This window comes from Solanum stenotomum, chromosome 4 (assembly GCF_019186545.1).
Source record: "Solanum stenotomum isolate F172 chromosome 4, ASM1918654v1, whole genome shotgun sequence".
In the NCBI taxonomy this organism is placed as follows: domain Eukaryota; kingdom Viridiplantae; phylum Streptophyta; class Magnoliopsida; order Solanales; family Solanaceae; genus Solanum; species Solanum stenotomum.
In genome coordinates, this window is record NC_064285.1 from 56,699,986 (window position 1) to 56,713,360 (window position 13,375).

The 13,375-nt window shown below is 34.1% G+C and overlaps 1 protein-coding gene across 1 annotated transcript; it reads left to right on the forward strand.

The window, feature by feature from the left end:
• Positions 1–748: 748 nt before the first annotated feature.
• On the forward strand, positions 749–13,301 carry LOC125862704 (la-related protein 6B-like). The gene is made up of 10 exons (XM_049542829.1): positions 749–1,222; positions 9,990–10,071; positions 10,176–10,270; positions 10,427–10,498; positions 11,124–11,203; positions 11,303–11,402; positions 11,731–11,778; positions 11,866–11,934; positions 12,357–12,503; positions 12,690–13,301. The coding sequence occupies exons 1-10, from the start codon at positions 827–829 to the stop codon at positions 13,026–13,028; spliced, it is 1,428 nt and encodes a 475-aa protein (XP_049398786.1). The 5' UTR covers positions 749–826; the 3' UTR covers positions 13,029–13,301.
• The last annotated feature ends 74 nt before the right edge of the window (positions 13,302–13,375 follow it).

Consider the following 13,375-nt stretch of genomic DNA (forward strand, 5'->3'; position numbering starts at 1 on the left):
AAATATGATATAAATAATTAATAATGTTACAATCATAATAATATTATCTTATCCATAATATATTTAAAAAAATTTCTCTCTTTTCCTATTTTTATTTTCCCTACGGGCAACAATCTACAACATCTATATTCTTTTTCTTCTTTTCAATGAATTGTTACAGAGATTATTAGTAAAAATATTAAATGGTCATGTTTTTAAAAAAAAAGATAGACTTTGTTTAGGATTTATGATAATATAATATAATATAATATGTCCCTATAATTGTGGCATTACTAATATTTTTTTAAAATATATTAATTATCTAAAACATATTTTTTAAAAAGCTATAGAAAATAGAAATTACTAGATTTAAAAAAAATAATTTATTGGGATTTGAAAATGTGTTGTATTGATTTGGATAAATTACGGGAAAAATTAATAGAGATGGATTTTTATTTCATTCAATAAGAAAATGACACATAATAAGTATTTAAAAAAATAAAATAAAGAGAGGGTTGCTAGTTTTAAAGGATATAAGTGAGCCAAAAAGGTAAATAGAAAAATATTTTTAGAGTAAAAAATGAATAAAACAATATTTTTAGATCAAAAGATGAATAAAAAGTATTTTAAAACTTTTTTCAATAGTTTAAGATATTTTTGACCATTTTCCTAATAGTGATTCAAAAAAAAAGAAGGCGTGAGGAAGTCAATGATTGGTCTCTAAAGGGACAGTATAAATTAGTAAACGAACAGATCATCGAAATATCCTCTCCACTGTCTTCTCTTCTTCTTCAGCTTCAATTTGCATCGCCTGGGCAACAACTACACTACTCTTCAAAAACCCTAGATGGCTATGGAAGAAGAATCTTCAGTTTCTGTAGATTCTCACACTGCATCTCTCGCCTTCAATCTCGACCGTCCATTGGAATCCTCTTCTTCTAATACCAGCAAACTTAACGCTCAAGCTCCTGCTTTCCTTCCTAGAACCTCTTCTGGACGCGTCTATGCTACTCGTGCTGCTCCGCTTCATCAGATCACAACTCATGTTGCGATACAGAATCAGTTCCTTTATGCCCCTCAAATGCCACTACAGTCTCCTCAGTCGCCTTACTATGGCGGTGGTGGTGGCGTTGCTCGAAGATTTGTTGATCAAGAGGTTGCTGCTGCTGCTACTGCTGATGCCGATAATTCAGCTAAGAATGGTGGGTTAACTGAAGAAGCTGCTCAGAAAGTCGTTAATCAGGTATTTATTTGTATGTTTTAGTGCTTGTAAAGTTGCATACTGGTGAATTTGTTTATATATTAGCAGGCTAATAATGAATTTAGATGCTATATATTAAGAGGAGAAAACACTCATAAACACCATGTATATTTAATTTGGATTATTTACAACATTCTGTCATTATTGATATTAGGGTTAAATGTTAGAATTTCATTTTTTTTCCTTTAACAGAAACCTTAACTCCAAGATCAGTTTCAGTAAACTTTGGAATAGAATAAAAGATCCCAAATCCTAAACTAATCTGCACATCAGATATCACTAAGAATTGAGAGTTAAAAACTTACTTTGATGAGAAAACAAAAATAATTAATTAAATCGGAGCACACATTCCATCATATCTTAGACTAATAGCTTTGTTTTTTTCAGTGTTGGAAAGTTGAGATGGCATTTACAGATAAATTTTAAAAAGTTTCAAACAAACAATTGTATTCACTTTTTTACAAATTCAGCTTTTGATTTATACATATTAAAATACAACAAAAGGAGAAAATATAAAGGAAGAAGAATTTTTGAAAAACTCGGTATTAATATGGTGCACATGTTTCCTTTTTTATGTTCATCTTATATAACTCTTAACGATCAGTTACTCTTCTATGTCTTAATTAATTACTCCACAGTGACAACAATTTTCTTATGTCTCTCAATAAATTTACATGTGATCATGCTATGGAAATTTTCTCAAGCACCTTTATTTTCCTAAGTCAATTCGTTTACTTCGAACTTTGTACTTCACGAAGAGGTAGACAAGCTACCTAAAGCTTAAAATGCCATCTCATAAAAGCAAAATGAATATGTTCCTACTTCAATCTATTCTCACTGTTTACCAAGAAAAAAATTTCGGATCTATTCCATTGCTTGGATAGAAATCCACCAGAAAAATCATCCACATAACCATCACTTTTCACAAACCAGGAGATAGAAGATTCTAGAAAACATATATAGAATGATGCATACCTTTACCATTTTTAGAAATATGGAAGTTAGGACAACCTGCATAATATATTAGTACAAACATTTTGTAGCTATCATCAATATGTTCTTAAAATTAGTTTTAATCTCTAATTTTTGGCAAAATAACAAAACATTAGTTAAAAATTAAAAGGAAACATGTCAGGCCATAAGGAGAGATGGAAGATTGTCCCAGCTTGCATCTGATGGACAATATGGAAGGAAAGGAACCAAAGATGTTTTGAAAACAAGAGCATCCCTTTCCAGAGCTTGAAACTGAATTGCCTTATAACCTTTTATTTTTGGTGTAACTATGTACTCCCCAGAAAGGTGGAGGATATTACACTCACTTTTTAGATAGTTTAGGAGGAGTATAGGTGATAGATATATTTGATTTTGCTAACTTTAAACTCCTGATGAATTACTACTGAAATACACTATTGGTGTATTTTGTCTATAAAATGTCAACTTTCTCAAAAAAAAAAACTTATTAAGCAACATAAGACAGTGAAATACTACCACTTTTGCTGCTTGAAAATTTATCCTCACCAGATCCAAAACAATAGATCGTGATAGATAGATAGATGCCAGAATAAGCAATCGTCCATCGAGTAGGATACAGTTGAGTATTTCCATTAGTTTTGCTTTTAAGAGATTTAGCAATGTTACCAGTTTTTTTTTTTTTTAAAAAAAAAATGAGATTTAGCAACCAAAAAAAGAACGTTGGGAGACACTCACACTCTTTTTTTAAAAAAATTGCTGGCCATCTTGTATCATTGATAAATATTGGTCACAGATAATTTCTTGTTTTCAGCCTTAGCAGCATCTCCAAATCAACTAATTTTCTTCACACCGTGAATTTTTCTAAGCCATGTTCTTTCTTATTTTCTTCATTTGTTTCGTTGGTTTTCTTCATTCACAAGAAGCAACATCTAAATAGTAAATGGTGAAAACCTTGACTGTTGAGAAGTTACAAAAGCCATTGAATGTGTAGTTATTTATGATTTAATGAGGCAACTTTTGGACTTTTCAACTGAAAACTTCTCAAATTGCAATATCTAACCATAAAAGAGCACCAAGTTGGAAAAATGAAGATAAAAATGCAAAAAAGGAGATAAAAGATAAATAGGATTTCTACTCTATGAGATGTGCCACATCACTTTACTATTGATGTCTCTGGGCACATCGTGGGTGTAGCCCCACCAGTATTAAAAAGTGTGTTTGCGTTATAAATAAGTGGTGAATGTTAATCCTATTTAGTTAAGTCAATAAAGGAAGAAACCATACCCCCAAAAAGTCATCTGATGCCTATAGTAGTTTCATATATATGGGTTATGTATTTGTTTTAGGAACCCTGACGTAGTGGCACAATCTGTTGACTTGTATTCACATTATTTGCAATAAAATTTCTATCCGTCTGTCACCTTTGGAGTTATTGAAGGAAACACGTGGAAAGATCAGTTTGAATGTTGCAAACTTCACATTTTCAAATATCAAAAAGATTGAACACTTTGCTCTGTACATAGACAAGTAGACGCTTCTCTCCTTACAATCAAGTGGCTTTCACTCCCAAGAAGTAGGAATAGGAGTTAATGGTACTGTCCATTAATAATTCATACAAGACCTTAATTGTATATGAGGTTGAAAGAAGAAAAAAAGTGAATAAAGTGACGCGGTGAAAGTAGTTAGAGCTGTAATTTTTGTTATTTAGGATTGAAGATCTTCCTGATACTCTCCTTTTATTTGTAATTAGTAAATCTGTAACAAGTTGTGGCAGGTTTGATTTTTTGGAATATAATACAAGACTGTTACCCTCTCAAAAAAAAAAGTAGTTAGTGCTGCTGGATATTCAGTACCGATAGATAAGAATCTGATACATTTATTTTTGCTATATAGTTAGTGACATGGCGTGTAACTAAAAGAGAGACTTTCTCCTGATCATTTATCTAAAATTTAAAATGATACAGACTACTAATTTCTATCTTTGAATTGATTTTAATAACGAAATTCTCAATTAAGAACGAGATACAGTAATTGTTTAATGATAAGTCACTATATATTTATTTTCACATTTCGAAAAATTACTTGTCAATAGGCTTATTCTAACATGAGAGTCTTTATATCTGAAAAATACATAAATTATCTGTGGAAAAGTTTAAAGCATTCATGTGTATTCAGGGTATTTTAAAAAAATGAAACTGCTAAGTCATTTTGTTTGTGATTGTACATTACTAATGAAGAATATTACATCATTGAAATTATTTTATTTCAATGAACACATACCCTTTTGGCTTAAATAAATCATTAAGGGTTTATATACTTTCCATATATAAGGCGAAGTATCGATCAAACTTAAAATTTGAATGGAATACTTAATTAGTCATTGATCGAATGGCTGCCCATTCTTCCATGATTTTCTTGTTTCATTTATTATAAAGAATTAAAACACACTATAAAGTACCAACAAATTTTTCTGATCTAATTGGTCGTCGTTACAGAATGTTCATGGTAATCATGAACTTTCTTTATGCACTAAGTCGAAGGTTTAATTTGTTGAATATAGAAATACCACAAGTTCTCAAATAATGCCACAAACATTATATGTAATTTCATATAATATATATATTCCCTACATTTCTGACTCTTTTTTGGTGCCAGCAACAAGGTCCAAGAAGGTCTGAATTATCCATGTTTTTCATGCTGATTCTTTAATTCTATTCCTTTTCAGATCCATTATCTGTGAATCAGTTTTTTTTTTTTTTTTTTTGAAAAGGTAACAATTTGTATATATTTGTCAATACAACATCTAGGTTGTGCTAAAACCATATTTACAAGTGAAAAAGAAGAACAAGCTGCTTCATCAGCCTAACAAAAAACAAGGGTGTCTATCATTGAAGCAGTATCTTCTATGTATCTCTGGTTAGCCCAAAAACAGAAAAGTCTATAGCAGTTCAACTTAATCCTCTGAACTGAACTTTTAATGTCTTCAAAACATCTGGAATTTCTCTCTTTCCAGATTGTCCACCAAATGCAAGCTGGGACAATCCTCCATCTATCTTTGTGTGTCAATCCTGTACATGCGTCTTCCCAGCTGAGCAAGACCTCAATAATCTTTCTTGGCATTGCCCAAACAATACCTTTGAGGCTAATGAAGATCTTCCATAGCATGTGAATCAGATTCTACTCATATATTAGTCTTGGGGGAAGAAAACTCATGTCCTTATCGCCTTATTTGGCTTAGATTTCTAAAGGCATCTTACCCCCTTTGCAACTTTTTACATTTTGTTTAATCATGTCAGTTAAGAAATGCATGCAATTCAGTGCTATCAAAAATTCAAAAGTGAAAAGCACAAAAAAGCTCTAAGGTCTTTGAGTCCTTTAAGCACAAAAAGCAAATAAAGAGTGGACTTTATTGAAAAAAGGCACAAATAGAGAAAAATTCTGAATATGTATGTATAGTTCAAGATTAATAATCACAAGCATGAATAATAGATATATGGACAAAGAAACTGTTTTTTTTAACAATAAAGTGAAATATCAATTGTTTAGCGACACATCTTCAGGATTACGCTCATTAGTCATTAGCAAGGAAAAATATGCCTTAGAGCCTTGATGGAGACACGTAAACGCCCATAAAGTGAAACAAAGCACTCAATATGTTTTGCACCTCACTTCTGGGCTTAAGAGTGTTTTTGATAATACTGATGCAATTTAATTACAGGAGAAACACTTGCTCAACTTAGAGCCTGTTTGGATTGGCTTAAAAGTTGGTCAAACCTACTTTCAAGTCATTTTTTAGCTTTTGGAAGTGTTCGACAAAGTTAAAAATGACTTTAAAAGAGTTAAAAACCAAAAGTAGGTCTCCCCCTGTTTTTTTTTTTACTTAAAAGTCATTTAAGTTTGACTTTTTTATTTTTTGACTTAAAAGATATTTTTTCAGGCCAATCCAAATGCACTCTTAATCAATCACTTATGAGAAATAACATCACTCATCCATTTCTTCAATTGGATAACGTCGACATCGAACTATCTCCACCTCACCATCTATATAAAAAACCTGAACTAAAAAGAAAGACAATAATCAAAAGCCTTTATCAAAGCCTAGAAGAGTGGAAGAGGCATAACTAAGGCATCATGATTCATTTTCTGTTTCAGTGGGAGTCAGGAGCTTCTAATATGCTTGATTCTTCCTTTCCTGCCTACTTGTCTTAGCTTTAGAAAAATGCTAGAAGCTATTTTTTGGTAGAACTACGTATAAAGATAAGGAGACCTTGAAAAGATGCCTCATCTTCATGTCCTATTTATCTAGTTGCAATCCTTACGTTTGTCAGATTTCTTTTTAATGCATCATTAAATGTTGAATGAAGAATGACCATTCATATAAAATCAGTTGGTTCTTATTGAACTACCTTTTCCAATTCCTTAGATTCTCACTATTCTGAACATAGTGAATTATTGGTTAATCAATGCAGTGTTGTATAAAAGGATAATACATTTTAAAGGGTATAAATGTGCATCAACATTATAAGGATATTTCGGTAAATTAACTTTTGGTCCCCACTTTTAGTATGATATATTCCAGTTGAGTTTTTAGTTTAGTTAGTACCTTTAATTCAAAGACAACTATACAAGTTGGAGGCGAAAAAAGTCTTTACATTCATCTGTTTGATGCTGACATGCCGCCATCAATACATGATCTGTCCTTTCATGAGTGCCCTTTTTATCTTATTTATGTAATAGAACTTGAATGGGAATTGCCTGCAGAAGAAGGTATGCTTAAGGCTTTGAATATTTTGTGGAATCAACCTACTTGATTCGCTTTTCACTTGTAATATTACATCCATAATTGATATATCTTTATCTCACTTTTTTGGTAATGAAAAAAAGTGGAGAGATATGTTTCAAGTAATTCTAGGATGGGTTGGCCCGAATTCTCTTTAACTGTTGCTGTTCGTTTAGACTTTTGTGTGAGTGTATAAACAGGGAATTAAAAATTTGAATAATATTTATGTGAAAAATAGTGTCCACATTCTCCTCTGAAATTTTTTAAAAAGTGATAATGCCAGCTGGTTTATTAGGGTTCAGATTCACCTTTTTGAAATGGCAACACTATTCTGTGATAAGGATATGTGCCTTGGTTTGGGGTCCATATATATCACGCTTGTTTCCAGGCCTTTCAGACTAGCACTAGTTCTTCTTCCTTCCCAGGTTCACTCTGTGTATGTCAATATGATATACTCTTATACAGTTCCTATTAATATGGCAACAGATGAAGACGACATCTAGTCCCAAAGATGCAATTTTCAGAATGATGAGGATTTGTTACTTAAGGGGCTGCCAAGAGCTCTTTTTGGATTGCAAGTTTTAACCCCAACTTGTGAAGCCTTCCATGATCTTCTGCAAGTCTTTTGTGAACCTTAACGATGTTCTTGCAAATGCTGTTCATGCAAGGCTCGTTTGTAGAAACACATCTTTTGGGATTTTATAAAGCCAAAGCAATTTACCAAGTCCTGTAGGTACTCGATGTCTCCAGTATTACTTTTCTTTGAAACAATGGTGTGTCCGGGATAATTTGAATGCACCTCAACTAGTTCTACGGGGTACATGCTACCTCCTACCAACACAAGTATGAGGTAACTCTGTCCACCAAATCTTGGACAAATGGGAAGAAATCATCTAGTATTTTTGCCTCCACTACCTCTCTAGTATTACTTCTTAAACGGCTGAGTTGAAATATTTGAATTAAAACTTATATTAGTTTACTTATTTTGCTGAATTTTGTATTATTTATTATTTAGGAACAAGAGTGCAGGGAAACAAACTATAGGTTTAGTGTTGTTTTGTGTCCCTCTCTTTCTTGCTGGACTGTTGCTGGGCTTCACAATTAAAGAAATTATGACATTTAAGGGTACAATTTATCTAGGTTACCATTTCATCAAAAAAAATTATCTGGGTCCCTACCTATCAAAACAAATGTATATCTGGGTTCTGTTCCTGTTTGAGGTTTAGCCAGAAAACATGTGTAACAGGAAATGTAGGGTGTTTTTCACAGTATGAGTGCTCTCAAATCTGGTACCTTGTCAAAAAATGCTCTGGAGTCTGGTGACTGGTGAGCTTCTGAATACATCTTTGCATGGCTGTGTCAGGTGTACCTTGCGGTGCTGGTTTTCATCTGACTAATTATTATTACAACAACCCCCTTCTGCCCACCCGGAAAAAAACGACAAGAAAGTTTATGGTGACCCCCCCCTCAGTTTTTTGATAAGGATAGCCATTCCCTCTCATATCCTAGCAAGTACTGAACATATTTCCTTACCAGCCACTTCTGTTAATTATTTTCCTTCTTATCACCTTTGCCTTTGAGAATGGGACATGCAATTAGCCTTTAGAATGGAATCATCTTTTGTTAGCTTTTTGATGCTGACTTACTTTTGTATATGATGCAAACCTGATAATAGATCTGCTCAGTGCCTTGCACATATGTAATGCTCCATTGGCACTTTCTTTAGTGATGTTTCTCAATCAAAAAACGATTACCCTTATCAAAAAGAAATTTCCCCACCCTTAAAGAGGTCAATAGTAGTATTTGATATTTTCACGGACTTGTATGTTACCAATGTCAAAAAAAATATTTTCAGGGACCTGTGGATTTTGGTCTTGGTTGGTTGATGTTTGTCGTGAAAATGAACACAGGAAATTCATCATAAATAATGTATGGGAAATGGATTGTGGCATTTCAACTAGCGAGTCTGAGTGTTTCACCAATGAATATAAGTCAATTTAGTGAAACCAGAACCTAAGTTGCGGGGACTCTTCACTTTCAATGCTGTACCCGTGTCGGATTCTCCAAAAATACTCTACTTTTGGAGAATCCGACACACAGTCGTTGACATTTATGAAGAGTCCAAGCAACATAGGCCAGAACTAAGTACAACTACTAATATACCCTTCAATTCCAAACAAGTTGGTGTCAGCTATATATATAAATACTAACTGACCATGTTTCCAATACAAATATATCTCAGGCAAGTATCATGCAAAATAAAAATATAAAGGGTGGGCCCATTATCCCCAAGTGTTGAAGTCTTTTGTTGGTCCTAAGGGTTGCCCCAAATGGATTTCTCAGTCATAAAAAAGATTCTCTATTTTTTCTACTGGCAAAGAATCTCTAATAGGGTTAAACGACTCCTAGAAAGCATAGACCTAATAAGCATATTAGCATGACTAAAATATATTCCCAACTAATTGGTAACGCTTATCTATTGTGACCTATCTAACGCTAATTATGCATTGAAGTCGGAGCTATGTAATGAAACTGAATACTGTGCCTGTAATTTCATCACATACTCTACTTCTGTCATAGCTGTTGATATAAGAGGAAGTTGTGATGTCTGACAAGAAGTGTTCACTGGAAAGAACAAAAATATGTCTTGATGAGTTTTTTCTTGAAGTTCTACTCGAAAAAATAATAATCTAGAAGTTCTACTCAAAACTGGACAGGGTAAGCCACTTGAAACTTAAAAATAAATGCCGTGAAATTTTTAATTTTATTTCAAGTGCTTGTGAAAAGCTTGATAAGATGTGTGAGGAAGGAAGGAACCGATGATATATTGGAGTATATACTTGGACCTTTTCAAATTTGTTTAGGATAAGCTGCTGGAAGCTTGAAATAATGCTGTGAAAATTTTCAAATTACAAGTACTTGTAAAATCCTATAAGCTATGAAGTTCCCTTTTCTTTGTTAACTCAGCTAATTCAGGTGCATTCTTGTTCTCTACAGGTGGAATTCTATTTCAGCGATCTAAATTTGGCAACGACTGAAAATTTGATAAGGCATATGATCAAGGATCCCGAGGGGTATGGTGAGTGTTCTCATTCCGTGCTTGACTAATCATGTTTTAATTAGTAATTTGAAGTTGTTATTTTTTCATGGTCTTGCTTGTTTATACTTTATTCTTTGCTATAGTACCAATATCAGTGGTTGCGTCATTCAAGAAGATTAAAGCTCTAATAGGTAGTCATGCTCAGCTTGCCGAAGTTCTGCGCAGCTCAATAAATCTTGTGAGTTTTCTTCGTCTCCTTGCTGTCCTCAGATCTCTCTCTTCACCCTTGAAAGAAATCACTCTTTGTGCTTCCCCTATGCAAAATGTTGCAACCATTTCTGTGTTTCAAATGTTTTCTTTCTGATATTTTGCTATTTGACTTTTCTGTTTTTAGGTAGTTAGTGAAGATGGAAAGAAAGTTAAACGGCAAAATCCTCTGACTGAAGCTGCCCTAGAGGAGTTGCAGGTATGTTTCATTCCTAAAGTAATAGTGGTTTACAACAAGAATAATTTGAGTGCGTGAAGCATTTCATTTTTCCATTCACTGGTTCATCTTTTCAGTTTGTAGGTTTTATTCTTTTAGGTTTCGTTTGGTAGAGTGTGTAAAAATAATGCAAAATGTAGTGTATTAGTAATGCTTGCATTAATAACGCTTGTATTAGTTATGCTTGCATTAGTTATGATAAGATTTTTTTATGCAATGTTTGGTTTGGTGTACTAAAAATATTATGCGTTACATAGTTTTTTTAGAAAAATTATTTGTTTACAAAAATACCCTCAACAAATATAATGGAAAGGATGTAAAAAAAGTTTTTGAGGGCAATTGTCTCTTTAATAATGTTAATGAATGCATTAGAACCCATTGCAGTACTAATGCATAGAAATAGATGGTATTAGTAACACACTCTTCAATACACAATAGAGTGTATTACTAATACAAGCATTAGTTATGCATAGGTTAGAAAAGTGTACCAAACAAGGTACTAATAATACATCAAGCTAATGCAAGCATTATTTTCTCCTATACACTCTACCAAACGGCCCCTTAGTGTCTGGTTATCATTTGACCCATCATGTATTTTCATTTTTAGTCTCGCATAGTGGTTGCTGAGAATTTGCCTGAGGACCACTGCCACCAGAACCTCATGAAGATTTTTTCAGCAGTTGGAAGGTACATTGGTTTGCTGTAGTTGTATACGGAATAGTCTGAGAAATCTGCTTAGAAAAAATATACAGCCTTTTTAAGACTCTGCATAATGAATTGTGCCAGGGTAAAAATGATACGGACCTGCCACCCTCAGCCTTCAAATGGTGGGGCTTCTTCAGCATCTAGATCAGCAAAATCAGACAGCACAATGTATAGTAACAAGGTAAACATCAGATAATTTGATATGTCAATAACTAAATTATGCACAAGTAGGACATTTTGAAATTGCTGTTGGATTTAGAGTAAGAAACGATGGTAATGAGTTGTTGAAGTTCTTGCTTGGGACCTAAATTTGGATAATGTACACTGCTAATGCAAAGCAACTCACTATATCCACAAAAAGAAATGCGAAGTAACTTGAGTAGAAAGTGGAAAATTTGCTATTGCTACCCAAAAAAAATATCTTCAGAAGAAACACCATTTTCTGTCTATATTGGTACTTTGTAATGCAGTTGCTCGTTACTAGATCTAAATTAAATAGCTTAATGCAGTTGCACGCATTTGTGGAGTACGACGCTGTAGAATTGGCTGAGAAGGCGGTGAGTGATTTCTAACGTTTTTTCTTAGTTACACCTTGGTTATCTTTATCTCTGACATCGTTTTCACTATGCAACCTGCTTTTACAGGTTCTTGAGCTAAATGACGTGGATAATTGGCGAAATGGTCTAAAAGTCCATCTGCTGCTTAGACGCACAGTAAGTCCTGATTATTCTGTTCCCTGTTGATTAAATTTGAAACCATGTCCTAAAAGCGGCTTAGTTTCTAACTTGTCATTTAGCGATAATAAGAACGAAGGTTAATGAATAGTCAGATTAGTTTTGAACTTTTATATCAAAATTACTGATATATGAAAGATCATTCTCTCGATATTCTTAGCATTCAGGTTGTGCTTTTCCATATTTGAATTCTAAGTAAGATTCAGCTGTCCATACTCTTGAGGTTATAGGGTTTGACTCCTCCATTCTGATTAGGTTACAGGGCTAGACTCCTCAATTTTCATGAGGGTACAAGATTTAGTTTCTGAATAGATGCAATTAGGATAACTGAAGAGTTCCATGCTTGTATTCTGCAATTTTGATCTGCTAGGTACTTACGCATTTTGATTGATATTGTACAGGCCAAATCTGGTCAAGCCCGAGTGAAGAAGGTTGGTCATGAAAGTGATCCGAACTCCAAAGAAGATGATGATGTTGCATTTGAACTCAATGAGAAACATGATGGAGACTCCTCCCACCATGTTGATGTGCAGTCCAATGACGTTGCAGTAAGTGATATTGCCATGTTTTTAATTAACCAGGAGATATTTCTGTTTCTTTTCCTTTCCGGGAAACTGCACCAGATAAATTCTACTGAGACGGGTCTTCTAAAAGATACCACACTTCTTTCAGGATGTAGTAAATGATTCTCCAGTTTAATTTATTATGGCTTCATTTAAATGTCACTTGGACAGGAGGAGCATGGCCGCGTTGGGAAGAAGAAAGGGAACAATCGTGGTCGGGGTAAGGTACAGGGGCAAGGACCAGGACAGACGAGGGGTCGGGGTCGTGAAACTCCCCAGTTTCGACAAACCAATCGTGGAGGGCGTACAGGGGGTTCTGTAACAAAAGTGAATACTGGAAGTAGTGTGGCTAGTGCCCCCTCGAGTACCGGTGGTGTTAATGTCACAGGCCAGCCTGCAGTAGTTGCTGACCAGTCAGCTGGCAAGCAATCTTCTGTGCCTCGCATGCCAGATGGCACTAAGGGATTCTCCATGGGTCGAGGGAAACCAATTGCTATTAGAACTGAGTGATGATGTTCTAGTTTCGTGAAAAGAGTCTCTGTTCATGCAAACATTTCCCAAGTATAGAGAGGGCAATGTTTCTTCTTTCTTTGCGGTATTGATGGCAGAGTTTTGAAGACTGCCGTCAAATCAGTGAAGATGATACATCCATCGATTTAGCAGCAAGAGTCAAGACTCAAGAAGTTATCTGTTGTTTGTTGTTAAACCAAAGAGCCTGTGCTGTGATTTAGTTTTGGAACACTGAACCTAGAATTAACATAAAGCAATACAAAATTGGTAAAAAGGTTATTTCAGTCTTGCCTGTTTGGGGATGATATGCTGTGGATAATCAAAGGCATAATAATACATAATGCCAT